The following is a 15,334-nucleotide window of genomic DNA, read 5'->3' on the forward strand; positions in this document are numbered from 1 at the left end:
TAAATTGTAAATTCGTAGTAGATGAAATACTTTAAATATACCTTGTATTATTATACTATGAAGTCAAATGTGGAAGTTAGAGAGTAAAACTTAATCGAAAAACATTAAATTGTGAATTTGTTGTAAATGTAGTCCTTTGAAAATATCATGTAAGTATTATACTATGAAGTCAAACGTGGAAGTTAGAGGTTAGAGGTTATAAACTAAAGCGTAAAAACATTAAATTGTAAATTCGTAGTAGATGAAATACTTTAAGTATACCTTGTATTATTATACTATGAAGTCAAATGTGGAAGTTAGAGAGTTAAAATTTAATCGAAAACATTAAATTGTAAATTTGTTGTAAATGTAGTTCTTTGAAAATATCATGTAAGTATTATACTATGAAGTCAAATGCGGAAGTTAGAGGTTAGAGGTTATAAACTAAAGTGTAAAAACATTAACTTGTGAATTCGTAGTAAATGAACTACGTTGAAAGTTCCTTGTATTGTTATACTACGAAGTCAAATATGGTAGTTAGAGAGTTTAAACGTAAAAACATTAAATTGTGAATTTGTAGTTAATGAAATTTTTTGAAAATACTTTGTAATATTATACTATGAAGTCAAATATGGAAGTTGGGAAGTTAAAACTTAAAGTCGAAGAACATTAAATTGAGAATTTGACTAGTAAATGAACTCCTTTTGAAAATCTAAATATAACTTTTACCACTAACCTAACTTTTACCAGTAATCTAATTGTAATAAATATCATTTTATTGAAATTTGACCAGTTCAATCAAGATTAATGTAACGTCCCTAACAAAAAGACACGCAAGTGTGAAACGAGGGTGAGTCAAAAATGAATAACAGAGACATACTAATGTGAAACGAGGATGAGTCAAATATAAATAACAGATTTTTAGATTGACGAGCCTTTTTTACATGAAATAAATTTTGTTATTAAATTGATATACGAAATTAAATATGTATGCATAATTTGCATTTTGACCACATTTTTATTTTATAATTGAATTGGAGAAGAACTATAAACTATGTAGTGTAGAATTTTTTTATTTACATCAAATACGTTACTATGTATTTCATTTCTCATTAACAATAATAACTTATAAATTATTAAATAATATTTATTATTCAAATAAAATTTTAAAGGCAACTTTATTAATTGTCGGATACTTTGTGTTACTTTAATATGTAACTGATAAAAAAAAACAATAAACAAAATTTATTACAAAAAATATTACATTTGCACTATATACGGTATACATACGTATTTTCACTTCTCAATAACAATATATTTTTATGAAATACCACATACTCCTATGTATAACTTAAATATTTCTTAAAATTTACGTATTATTATTTAATGTTTAACATATGTGGGATGTAATGTATACACAATCTAATTGATCAAAAAAGTTTCAAAATCAAGTATTAAAGTAAATAAATATATAAAATTGTGTTTATTATGTTTCGTTAAATTTATACATTTTGACGCGTAAAATCAATAAAATTATTTATAATCATATACGCTTGACCTAATATCTAGCTAAATATTATTTTTTAACTATTTATCTACCCAATAAAAAAAAAACAAGTTCATCTCATTATTTAGTAATTTAAATCTCAAATTAAATTTTTTTTTAACTATTAACATAATTAATTATATATAAACTCAAAAAAAAATACTTTTTAAGAAGTATAAGTAAAGAAGTAAGCTGTAAAGTGGGTCCCACAACTTCCTCATCCACGCTTATCCTCCCTTTCTTCCCACCTTTCTCTTTGTCTTTTTTGTATTTTTTTTTCTACTTTTATTACAATTTTTTTTTAAATTTTAATATACAACAATTATACACATAATATCCAGCTGTTTATTATATAAATATATTTTAATTATATATAATAAAAAAATATAGTTAGAGAGAGAAAAAAAAATGAGAAGAAGAAGAGAGATAAAGTATAGTATTCCTTCTAAAATTATGCCATAAAACCTTACTTTGATTTTCAGAGAGAATCCAAAGGTTTCAAAAAAAAAAAAAAACCCACCCCTCATAGCTTTCTTCTTCCTCCATTTTTTTCCTTTTTTTTTTTTTTATAAAAAAAAAAAACAAGTAACTGCCCCTTATACTAAGTACAAACAGAAAAACAGAAAGAACAAAAGAAAGAAAAAGACTATAGAGATAGATAGGCAAAACCAAGAAAATTAAAGTGGTAGAGTTTTTTTTTTGTTATATATAGAGAGGGAAAGGAGTGTTCATTTCATTCAGTTCAGTTTCAATTACAATCAAAGGTTTCTCTCTTTTCCACCTTTTCATTTTATACAATTTATAAAAAAAAAAATTCTTTCTTTTTTTAGTGGTTTTGAGTGGTTTTTTTGGTTTGGTAACAATGCAAGAATGGAGTTTTGGTGTTTGATTGATTGATTTTGGTGAATTTGAGCAAAAGGGGGTTGTTTGATCTGAATTTTGGGGATCTGGGGGTTGTAAAGTTTGAATCTTTAATGATTCTTGCATGTTTATTTGATTAAAAAGATTTGATTTTTAGGGTGTTTTTGGTTTTGGGGGTTTTTTTCTGTTTGATTGTTTTTACAGGATCTGTTGGATTGGATTGAATGCTGAATGGAGTTGCTTTTGATCTGGATTAGAGGTTTTTTTTTCAAGTTGAATCAATGAGGGATTATAGAATTTTTTTTTAGTTGAATCAATGAGGGATTATAGAATTTTTTTTTAGTTGAATCAATGAGGGGTTATAGATGTTTGTGGTTTTTTTTTGTTTACTGAAAAAATCCTGCATTTGTGTTTATAAGAATTGTTTTTTTATACATTTGAATGTTACTGGTATTTGATTTGATTTTCTCTAACTGATGATCAAAACTGATGTTGAATGATATACAGCAAGGGAAAAATTATGTTTTTGTGGTTTGGTGATTGAGAATTTGTTTTTTCTGTGTGTTGTTTGAATTTTAACCTGGTTTTGATGAATCTTTTGGTTTTAGGGTTGTTCTATACTAATTTTGTTAAATGGATATCTGTTTTGTTAGGACTGAGCACAGGAGGGTTGCGGAACTGGTGTTTGTTCTAGGGTTCAATCTGGAAGACATGTTGGAGGATCGTACGTGTATGGTTCAAAGGGATTGTCGAACAGAAAATAACTGGACGACGGGCTGCATGAGTTATCACATTGATAGGATTGATGCCCAGAATGGCAAAAGGCCATTGGAAAATGACGAGGAAGGTGTAAATGTGCAATGCAAGTTGCAGAAGCAGTCTGATGGCTCTGAGCTAGATGGAGGGGTTTTCTCCGTGGGCAGTTCTTCAGCATCCGCTGATGAGCAAGCTGACAATCAGGCTCGTGCTGTAGAGAATTTCAATTCAGCATCCGCTGATGAGCAAGCTGACAATCAGGCTCTTGCTGTAGAGAATTTTGATTCAGCATCCGCTGATGAGCAAGCTGACAATCAGGCTCGTGCTGTAGAGAATATTGATTCAGCATCCGCTGATATGCAAGCTGACAATCAGGCTCGTGCTGTAGAAAAAATTGATTCAGCATCCGCTGATGATCAAGCTGACAATCTGGCTCGTGCTGTAGAGAATTTTGATTCAGCATCCGCTGATGAGCAAGCTGACAATGAGGCTCGTGCTGGGGAGTATTTTGATTCAGCATCCGCTGATGAGCAAGCTGACAATGAGGCTCGTGCTGGGGAGTATTTTAATTCAGCATCCGATGATGAGCAAGCTGACAATCAGGTTCTTACTTGGGAGGATTTTGAATCCGCATCCGATGATGAGCAAGCTGACAATCAGGCTCGTGCTGAAGAGAATTTTGATTCAGCATCCGATGATGAGCAAGCTGACAATGAGGCTCGTGCTGGGGAGTATTTTGAATCCGATGATGAGCAAGCTGACAATCAGGCTCTTGCTTGGGAGGATTTTGATTCCGCATCCGATGATGAGCAAGCTGACAATCAGGCTCTTGCTTGGGAGGATTTTGTTTCAGCATCCGATGATGAGCAAGCTGACAACGAGGCTCGTGCTGGGAAGAACTTTGGTTCAGCATCCGCTGATGAGCAAGCTGATAATAAGGGTCATGCTGAGGATGATTCTGCTGCAGCACCCCCTGATGAGCAAGCTGGCAATCAGCATCAGACTGGGGATGATGCTGGGGATAATGCTGATATCAGTTCGCTTATTCCTGCCATTGGCCGGGATAACTCTGTAAGTTCTCTCGCTTGGTGCTCAAGGTCAGATTATAGCACCTTAGCATCTTTGAATAGTGCATTTCGCTCATTAGTTAGGAGCGATGAGCTGTATAGGTTGCGACGAAAAATTGGTGTGGTGGAGCACTGGGTGTATTTCTCGTGCCAGCTGCTCGAATGGGATGCATTCGACCCTACTAGGCGCCGTTGGATGAAACTGCCGACGATGAATCCCAATGAGTGCTTCGTGTTCTCCGACAAGGAATCTTTGGCAGTTGGTACAGAGCTTCTTGTTTTTGGAAAGGAGGTGTTGTCACATGTTATTTATCGGTACAGCTTACTGACAAATACATGGACAACCGGGATGCAGATGAATGCGCCTCGATGCCTGTTCGGTTCTGCCAGCCTTGGAGCGATTGCCATTCTTGCTGGCGGCTGTGATTCACGAGGGATAATCCTTAGCTCGGCTGAGATCTACAACTCGGAGGACGGCTCGTGGAGGGTATTGCCTAGCATGAACCGCCCACGGAAGATGTGCTCTGGCGTTTTCATTGACGGTAAATTTTACGTGATAGGGGGTATTGGTGGAGCTGACGGGACGCTGATGACATGTGCTGAGGAGTATGACCTGACCACAGGAAAATGGACGGAAATCCCAAACATGTCCCCTGTGCGACCTAACGCTGGTAGGACTGATATCCCTGCTTCATCCGAAGCACCTCCACTGGTGGGAGTTGTTAATAACGAACTCTATTCTGCCGATTATGCTGCCATGGTGGTTAGGAAGTTCGACAAGTCAAGCAAGACATGGGTTACCATGGGAGGGTTGCCTGAAGGAGCTGCTTCCATGAATGGATGGGGTTTAGCATTTCGTGCCTGTGGCGATAGATTGATTGTAGTTGGAGGTCCTAGGGCTATGGGCGATGGGTATATTGAGGTGAATTCGTGGGTGCCGAGTGAAGGGCCTCCAGTATGGACCTTGCTTGGCAGTAAGAGTTCTGGTACTTTTGTGTATAATTGCGCAGTTATGGGATGCTGAAGATTTGGCAGCACCATGTGTTGTGCTGTAGCGGGTGTTTGGGTTCCGATCATTACATAATTGGTTTCCGGGGGCAACAGGATTCTTGCTAATGGGTAATTTATCAAAAACTTTTTTATCTTATCAGAAAAAAACTTTTCTTTTCAGAATGGGGAAGCACAAGCTGGACTCAAGATTCAACTACATACAAGGTCTTGAGTACAATTTTCTTTTCCATTTCAACTTCAATCAAGTCAATCGTCTTCTCCAGTAACATGATATTCCAAAGGTGGTCATCAAATAGTTTTAAGGTTAGGTGAAATAACGAGCAATACAGTTATAGTTTTTCCATTAGTGTCTGCTAAAAGCTACTATATAGATAAGTAAGTAAGTAGTACAACTTGGGTCTTTTTTGGGTTTTGCGATCTTTATTTTCTTGACTTAGTCGAGGAGAGAAATAAAGTTCTGCAAGGTTGTTCTTCGGCATATAGGCTTGTGTATTAGTACTTTTATATTTTCCTGCAGTTGGTCGTCTATAAACCTAGTTTACTTGTAAGACAGTTGGTAGCGCTATGGAAATGAAAATACTTTTGTTCCAACTTTCCTTCTCTTACCTCTTCTTTTTTAGAATTTCTTTCCTTTATTACGCTATATATCTATCTGCTGATCGATTATTATGCTTACTCATCTTTGATTATTTGTGAAAACTGGAAAATGGTGTAGTAATCTATCAGTTTGTGTATGGATGATGTTTAGACCTTATGTTTCGTGGTGAGCACGAAAATCAGATGCTTGTGAATCAATCGTAAACCAGCTTCTATGTATGGTATGAGAATCCAGTTTTCATTCATTCCTTGTCTCTTTTGCGTTTTCCCTATTTGTCGTTAGCATAAGAATCCTGTTTTAGGTTATACAATTACATAACGGATGCAGTTTGAATGCGTATGCATATATTACACGATTGCATCCGTACAATCATATACACAATTGCTTCTTTTGCTAGTAGTAGTTACTGTTGTTCTTTATACAGTACAGATATCATTCATACCTTTCACTCCTCTCCCCAGAAACACCTGTTCCCTGTATGGTTTCACTTGCATAACTTGAAATGACAGTGCTGTATCATCGTCCCAGTAACGGTAGCCCCTCTTTTTGAGTTCGAGCTGTGGAAACAACCTCTTGCAGAAATACATGGTAAAGTTGTGTTGTCTTGAGTGTCTTTGTTGATGTATCTTGAGTTGTTCAACCACCACCACCAGCATATCTCGTGACTACCAGGGTGGTGTCTAAGGTAGAGGTTGTTTCTGATATACCCTCGACTCAAGTACTGGTATCTGAATCCTACAACATTCATAAAAGATGTATCATTCTTGTGTCATTTAACGCCTTTTTGATACGTATTCCTTTTATACATCTCCTTATTTGTGTATATTCCAATTTTTCCTATTCTGTGTCAAATTAAGTTTAGTACTCATTCTAGGATATGTGTTTCTAAGTTGAGACTTGTTTTAGGTCTTCTTTATATTGAATATGTATAAATCTGGTGAATTTGTTGTAAAGTATTAATGCACATGGAAAAATTGTAACAAAATAGTACTATATACTAGTAATAAACTTGACGCTTCAGAAACTTTTTATGTCATTCAGTGAATATGTCACATTTAGGTAACATTCAGTAAATGTATCGATTTTTCGTTAACGATATAGGAGTACTTGCCATTTCAAGGTAAAAAAAAAAAACTGAGGCAAATGTGCAAGCATTACGTATCTTTTATTTCTCATTTTGTGTTTGTGTTTGGTATTCGTATTAAAGTCTTGATTAATTCAATTTCCGTTATGTGTTAGGTCCAATAAAGTGTTATTCCATGGGTACACTAGAAATTCGTATATCATCTACTTTGTTTTCACAACGATAAATTCTAAAAACCCAAACACTTATTTTAACTTCGAATGTTAACATTCATGAAAAATGTTTTCATTAAATATTTTGTTTTTGGAAAACAAATTGAATTTTACTTATTTTTGGTAATTAAGTAAAAGAAAATGTTATCTCAGTTCTCAAGAGTATTTATATGTAATCTAGCAAAAGTAATAAAAGTGGGAGGGTGTAGCATGGGCGATAAGTGTTTTAAGGAAGATATAATAAACGTAGAACGTCACTGATAAAATGTTTTTTCCCTACTTTTTATTTATTAAGAAAGTTAGGTTAATCACGTGAGATTCTTATTAGAGGGAAGAAGATAGAAGACTAACATGACAATTTGAAGGAAAAAATAAACATAAAATAGAAAACGTACGTAGAATTAGATTAATTTAGGCTTTTACCAAGTGCCATATAGTTTTGTTAATTATTATAATTTTCTTTGAAAAAATTTGGCATTAAAAAAAAAGCTAGATGGATGAAGATTTGAAGTTTATGCTTAAGCAAAATAAATAAATAATATATTTCATATCTTTGGTCAAATTTTGTTGACTTTATCGCATAACATCAAAATTCAATAATAAAAATATTTATATTATTCAGCTGGACGTTATTAATTTAGGATATATATTTTTTATAGTAAAGATAGAATGTGGCAATATGTTTCGAAAATCGAATCAATTATAATATAATAAAAGAACTTAAAATATGATGGGTTCCTCTTGATTAACCTGTATTTTATGTGCTTACGTTAAGATATAAATTTTTTTAAAAAAAAAGTTATTGTTAGTGGATTTTTTTTTTATTTATACAAGAAAGCTTGAATATGCTATACTTTCTAGGTTATGAATTAATACGCATCAATGATATCATCTAGATGAATCGTGTTTATCTATTTAAATTCGTTCATGTCATTATTTAGCATATGTTTTGATTTATTTTACTTATCATTTTTTGTTTTGCGTATGCCTTTAAATTAAAAAAAGGTAAAGACGCAAGCAAATAATTAATTTCATTAAATATATTACTATGTATTTTCACACAATAACTATAACGACTTATAAATTATTAGATTTTTCATATTACTCAAATGCCACGAAAAATTAACACTAAACAAACTTACCAAATTTTTTTTATTTGCATTAAATAACGACTTGAAAAACAAGATGAAGATAATGTATATATTATTCAAATAAGTCTAAATGCAACTGTATAAATTGCTGAATATTTTGTATTAGTTTTAACTGTTTAATATATGTAATCGGTCGAAATAAACTAACAACAAACAAAATATATAATAGAAAATATTATATTTGCATTATATGGTACTATGTATTTTCACTTCTCAATAATGATAACGGCTTATGGAATATGAGATAATATGTATTACTCAAATATATTTTAAAGGCAACTTTATAAATTATGTATTGATTAAATACGTTACTGTGCATTTTCACCTCCAAACGCATCAAATTTAATTTTTGTTGATAAAAAAGATAACGATAAAATTTACATCTTTCCTCATAATTTGACTAAAAATAAATGTTCTAGTAATGTTATCACAATTGTTATTATTTTTTGGCAAGTACCACAAATAGTATTTAAATTGTTACTATAGTAATAAAAGTTACTCTAATTTACGTCAATAAAATATTCGTGTGAAATTCTCATTGAGAAGTTATGAAATATATTATCCATATATGAAAATTACCAAAAAAGAAGACTAACATAACAATGTGAAAAAAAAATACACGATATAAGAAAATAAACACAAAATCGAAACCATAGAACGATTAAGGTTCATTTTTATTCATTTGAATGCTATCGACTTGCGAGATATTCATTTTACAGTAAAAGACAGAATAAATAAAAAACGTAAACCTGTTTTATCAAGTCTCACTTTTCTTTCTCAATCACAAAACACAAATTTTTGCTTTTTTTTTTTTAATTCCCTTCATCCCCCCCAACCTCCCACCTCTCATACTCTCATGGTTTTTCACTATGCATACCTCGTGGAGATAGAGAGTCGAGACTTTGAAATATAACATATGCTTCAATATTTTGAGAGGAGGGGACCAAATACTTTGACTTTGTTGGCTCATTCACCATTGTTTATAACTTGGTTATAGATGAATAGCATTATTAGCTAGGATATATATGCTTTATTTTAAGTCGTAGGTCTGTCAGTAACATTCTCTCTTTTCTCGACAAGGCAAGAGTAAGGTATGTATATACTTCTACCTTCCGTAGGCCCCACTTGTGAAATTACACTGGATATCATTATAGTTAAATTCTAGAAATAACACAAAGGGAAAATGATATTCTTATGGAAACCTTTCCTAGCTAGAATCAATGCTATTACATAATCAATTTTTTCACAAGATCAAGATCTTACAAAACTTAAGGAAACTAAACGTCTAGACGTAATTGTCTGGACTCATTTTATCAGAATGAACCACCTTATCGTTGAATGCATGTAGCAACAGATCACAAACTTTGCGCGAAGATGGCCTTTCAGCAGGTGCAGTTTTGGTGCATTCAAGTGCTATTTCCAGCACTTGAAGTGCAGCACTTTCTTCATTAGGTAACAATGGTTTCAAAACAGGATCAATAACCTCTTCCTTAGACATTTCGATACACGATTCAACCCACCTCACCATGTCCATATCTTCTCCGAAACTCCCATCAGTTGGCATCCTTCCACTCACTAGCTCCATCAGTACAATCCCCATGCTATAAACATCACTCTTCTCTGTTGCCCTCGAAGAATAAGCATACTCTGCCAACAAATAAGCAACTTAGTATAACCAAAAAAAAACTGTTTTTTTTCGAATGCTAATACTCGAGAATTCAGATATACCTGGAGCGATATAACCAAATGAACCAGCAAGCCACAAGTTTGATTCAGTGTTGTAGGAATTATAGTTATCATGAACGGCTTTAGCCAGCCCGAAATCTCCCAAATGTGCCTCCATGTTTGAGTCTAGTAGAATATTACTGGATTTGATGTCCCTATGAATGATCTTCGGTACACAATCATGATGAAGGTACTCAACTCCTTGTGCTAATCCCACCGCTATCTTCAGCCTTGCCTCCCAATCGAGGCATGTTTTCCTCTTGTTGTTATTAGCTGGCTGCTTGTGAAGCCAATCCCACACACTTCCATTCTCCATGTACTCATAAATCAGTACGTTTGAACCTTCTCCGCTGTTGTTGCAGTATCCAAGTAGCCTCACCAAGTGTCTGTGCCTTATCCTCCAAAGTGTTTTGATTTCTCTTGCAAAGCATTTGTCTAGCAAGAGATCATCCTTGCTTGGTATTCTCTTGATTGCCACGATCTCTCCGTTAAAAAGCTCAGCTTTATAGACAGTACCTGAACCACCAGATCCGATTATGAAGTCGTTGCTTAGATTATTTGTAGCTTCCATGATGTCATCCCACCTGATATCACGCTTAGCAGCTAGACTTGCGAAAAGTGGTCTCTTTTGTCCTTGAGAAGAGCTGGATGAGTAAGCACTATTTACTTCACTTCCTCTTCTAAAGGCTTCTCGCCTTTGCTTGAAAAAGAGTGCAGCTCCAAGCAACATAAGTATGATCGCCACTGTAGTCGATATGACTGAAATGATCACAACTGTCGAGTTGCTTAGTCCTGAACTCCGATTGTTGGACTTAGAGACTTCACAATTCTGCAGAGGACTTCCACAAAGACGTGGATTCCCGGTGAATGCATCAGCTGGCCAATGTGCATACTGTTTGTCCAATTTGCCTTGAAGGTTGTTGTAGGAGAGGTTAAGCTTTCCCAAGCTACTCATTTCACCGACTTGAGGAGGAACTTCTCCGGTGAGATGGTTATGAGACAGATCAAGTGTTTCAAGCTTTGTGAGTGTTCCAACGGAAGGAGGAATTTGACCAGTGAAATTGTTGAAACTCAAATCCAGTATGCTTTGAAGATTCTTGAGTTCTCCAAGCTCACTTGGTATTTCACCGGTTAAGCTGTTTCCCGAGAGACGGAGTATATATAGCTTGCTTAAGTTGCCAATGGTAGATGGAATGGGACCAGAGAGTTGGTTTTTGTCAAAATTTAGGACATTTAGGGACTTGAGTTCACCAATTTCAAGGGGTAGAGTTCCATTGATTGAATTGTCTTCTAGAGACAGCACCAAAAGCTTCGAGCAGTTAAATAGTTCTCGAGGAAGAGGTCCCGAGAACTTATTTGAGGACAGCTTAAGCTCACCTAAGAGTGGCAAGTTTCCGAGCCAAGATGGAATTGATCCATAAAACCGGTTGTTATTCAGATCGAGATGTGTGAGCTTTCTACACAGCGAAAGCTGTGGAGGTATTAGACCAGTTAATTCATTTCCAGAGAGATCGAGCAGTGATAGCTCACGGATTAATCCCAATGTCCAAGGGATTTCTCCGGTGAAACGATTGTTTCCTAGCCTTAATCTTTCAAGAAATGGTGAATATCCTAAATGTGGTGGAACCTCATGATCAAATGCATTGTTTGTAACATCAAACGAAAGAAAAGACGTCGAACTACACAGGGAAACTATACTACCATTCAGTTTGTTATGAGAAAAATTTATTCTTGTCAAGTTTGCAAGATTGATCAGTTCATCAGGAAGATTACCTTCAAGTGAGTTGTTATAAAGCATAAGCTGCTCCAATGCTCGAAGATAACCAAACGTAGCAGGAACGTTACCAGATAAACGATTATCCGCCAAATCAAGGATCTTCAGCTGATGACAGTTCCCCAAACTTGCTGGAATCTCACCAGAGAGATCATTCTGTCTAAAATCAACGAAATTCAGCTGCTTCAGCCCTCCGATTGTAATGGGAATGCGTCCTGAGAATGCATTACCATATAAATCGATCATTTGCAAGCTCGAGCAATTCCCTATCTCCATTGGTATTTCTCCAGAGAACTGATTCTCATATAGAAACAGAATCTCAAGACTTCCTAGCATCCCAATCTCTTTCGGTATATTTCCATGAAAACTATTATGCGACAATGCCAGTGTTTGCAGATTGGTAAGATTTGCAATCAACGGAGAAACTGAACCAACCAACGTGTTGTTGTTAAGTAAGAGATCAGTCAACTCAACCAACTCGTACAACTCAAAAGGTATCGAACCATTAAGCGTGTTGTTAGACAAATCGAGCACCTTTAGTGAAACACATTCTCTCAACTCCACAGGTATCTCACCAGAAAGCTGGTTTTCCGATAACATCATGTGTTCCAAGCTACTGTTTCCACTACATAACGTTTTCGGTATACTACCCGATAGATTATTACTAGTCAGAACCAAAAACTGAAGGCCTTCCATGTTCCCAAATTCTCCAGGAATTTCACCAGTAAGTCTATTACCAGACAAGTCTAAATTTTGAACATTACTTAACTTCGCCAACGACTTTGGTATCAAACCTTCCAGCTGATTACCAAGCAAATTGAGATATCGCAACTCATTCATTTCACCAAGCTGAGTAGGTATCTGTCCTGAAAAACTATTATTCGCTAAATTCATAACCTCAAGGTTTTTAAGCATAGATAATTCCTCCGGGATTGATCCATTGAGATTGTTAACTGCAACGCTAAACGCAACGAGACTAGAACAGTTACCAATCTCCACAGGAATTTCATTTTCTAGTTGATTTTCTTGCAGATTCATATTCTCAACCAGCTTGAGTTTTCCCAACTGAGGAGGTATCGCGCCAATCAAACTACATGAAGCTAAACCAAGAGTAACCAAATTTTCAAGATCACCAAAACTGCTCGGAATTGGTCCAGTTAATCCAGCATTATCACCAATTCTAATAACTTGAAGATTCTTCAACAAACCGATTTCATTTGGAATGGGGCCAGTGAGTTGGTTAGAATAAAGAAGAAGAGATTGTAAAGACGAAAGATTAGATAGAGCAGGTGGAATGGGACCTGATAATAGATTAGAAGAAAGATCAAGATGGAGTAGGTGATGTAAAAAGCCAATCGAAGGTGAAATTGAACCACTTATTGAACAATCAGAAAGATTCAACCCCACAACTTTTAATTTATCTTCATCACATGAAACACCTCTCCATTGACAGAAATTTTTGTTTTCATCGGACCAATTTGATAGAACATTTTCAGGGTCATCAAGAAATGACTTTTTAATCTCTAACAGAACCTCAAACTCTGTTTCGGAAAACACATATCCAACAAAAAGAGTTGCAGCAACAAACCAAAACAGCAATAGTTTGTTCAACATCGACATGATTTGAAAGCGAATATGAAAAACTTGAAGCAGTACTTATGACTCTGTTTTTTTTTTTTTTTGCTGCATGCAGCAGAAACAGGGGATGGATATTTGGTTTCTTGGAGTTTACGTGAGGATTTAATGAAGGATGGGAGTAATTAAGAAGAGATAAGGAGAAGATACAACTACTCTTTTTTATGTGTGAGTTGACTAAATAACTATTCCATTAATGGTGACCGATATGCTACTCCATTCACAAACAGAGAGAGAAAACAGAGTGTTATTGTTTGTTTGTTTAATGGGAGAGATGAATAATTAATGGATAAAAGACAAATAATTATTGAACGATAAGACAAAGGTCAAGCACGGGTCCAAAACGACATCCATAATTATATTCCTGTCATTTCGTCTTCGTGAATGTATCGAGTCAATATGAGTAAAGTAATATAAAAATGAATGTCGGAAGTATAAGTATTCAAAATTAAATCGAAATTGGTGATGAGTTTGATTAGTGTTTTAGTCATTTTTTGGATTTTATTATTGGTTTGAGGTTTTCTATTAAGAGATTAACTATAACCTAATAGTAAGAGTTTTTGTACGGAAAGTCCTTGATTAAGAGTTTAGTTTCATATTTTTATTTTCGATAGTATTCTGTAATGGGGATAATGCCCAAGTACCCCCTCAACCTATGCTCGAAATCTCAGAGACACACTTATACTATACTAAGGTCCTATTACCCCTGAACTTATTTTTTAAATAATTTTCTGCCCCTTTTAGGCCTACGTGGCACTATCTTGTGGATCCTATGATGGTTGACTTTTTTTTTCAAACTAGTGCCACGTAGGCTGAAAAGGGATAGAAAACTACTTATAAAATAAGTTTAGGGGGTTAATAGGACCTTAGTATAGTATAAGTATGTCTCTGGAATTTTGGGCATAGGTTGAGGGGGTACTTGGGCATTATCCCTTCTGTAATGTGATAATGTTTATTTTTTTAGCAAGATGCAGTGTATGAACTCATATGCATAGTTCATTTGTTTTGCTACCTTGTTTCTAAGCGATTTTTTATGTTTTTTTTTTGTGATAAACCTTAACGGTTAAATCGATTCTATAATGGTTTAACATAATTACAAACTGATAATTGATAAATCGAACAAATGAATTTCAAACCTATACGTAGTCCTAATTAGGAGTGTACTTAACTAAAATTAATCTTATTAGTGATGCTTTGAAACTCTAAATTCGGCTATTATTTTACTTTATGTTAGCTATTTTACACTGTATATATAAATTCATACTCCCTTCATTTCAAATTAAAATAATTGAATTGTAATGTTAATAAATCTTAAACATAAATTTATATACCATATCGAAAGTATTAGATTCAACTGAATATGATATTATGACATTATATATACGCCCGACTTATATATATCCATAGTGAGAAGAGTTTTTACAGAGAATTTTACGAAGGAGATTTGAATAATAAAAGTATAACACATGAGATTTATTCTTGAAATCTCAAAGTAAGTTTGAACGCCTAAAATCATAACGTCAACCTCTACTTGTTTAAAAATTTTTACATCTCTCTATCTATATATACACACAAACAAATCACCTTATACATAATATATTTTTTTATCGAAAAAGTTCAGATAAACACTCATATATCTTCCTAAATCCGCCCCCAGGTGGGTAGAGGAGGCTACAGGGTGGGGTAGATGGAGATATGGGATTACATAAAAGAAGATACAGTAGTTGATAATTGAAAATTGTGTGTTTTCTTGAATTGGTGCATTAGATGAAAAGGACTTGAGCCTTTAAAGAAAGTGATTGGTTGCATTTCCAAATTTGTTTAATGTTTATTGTAATATTTATAAAGTCAAACATGTCCCTACATTTCCCATGTATGCATGCAAAATTGCAAATGTAACAAACTTCCTAATTCCTCTTTTCTCACTTTGATTAT

At 34.4% G+C, this 15,334-nt stretch overlaps 2 protein-coding genes across 3 annotated transcripts; one reads left to right on the forward strand and one right to left on the reverse strand.

The window, feature by feature from the left end:
- Positions 1-1,927: 1,927 nt before the first annotated feature.
- On the forward strand, positions 1,928-5,811 carry LOC107018472 (F-box/kelch-repeat protein At1g26930). Of its 2 annotated transcripts, none has more exons than XM_027917239.1 (2): positions 1,928-2,289; positions 3,031-5,811. In XM_027917239.1, exon 2 carries the CDS (start codon positions 3,098-3,100, stop codon positions 5,231-5,233), a length of 2,136 nt encoding a protein of 711 aa, XP_027773040.1. In that variant the 5' UTR covers positions 1,928-2,289; positions 3,031-3,097; the 3' UTR covers positions 5,234-5,811. The 2 variants fall into 2 exon arrangements, with proteins under 2 accessions (XP_027773040.1, XP_015074451.1); XM_015218965.2 differs by having other exon boundaries at positions 3,040-5,811.
- A 3,579-nt stretch (positions 5,812-9,390) lies between these two features.
- Positions 9,391-13,644, reverse strand: LOC107018927 (LRR receptor-like serine/threonine-protein kinase GSO1). The gene is made up of 2 exons (XM_015219518.2): positions 9,994-13,644; positions 9,391-9,912 (listed from the first exon to the last, which is right to left on the reverse strand). The coding sequence occupies exons 1-2, from the start codon at positions 13,382-13,384 to the stop codon at positions 9,551-9,553; spliced, it is 3,753 nt and encodes a 1,250-aa protein (XP_015075004.1). The 5' UTR covers positions 13,385-13,644; the 3' UTR covers positions 9,391-9,550.
- Between the last annotated feature and the right edge of the window lie 1,690 nt (positions 13,645-15,334).

This window comes from Solanum pennellii, chromosome 5 (genome assembly GCF_001406875.1).
Source record: "Solanum pennellii chromosome 5, SPENNV200".
Taxonomy (NCBI): domain Eukaryota; kingdom Viridiplantae; phylum Streptophyta; class Magnoliopsida; order Solanales; family Solanaceae; genus Solanum; species Solanum pennellii.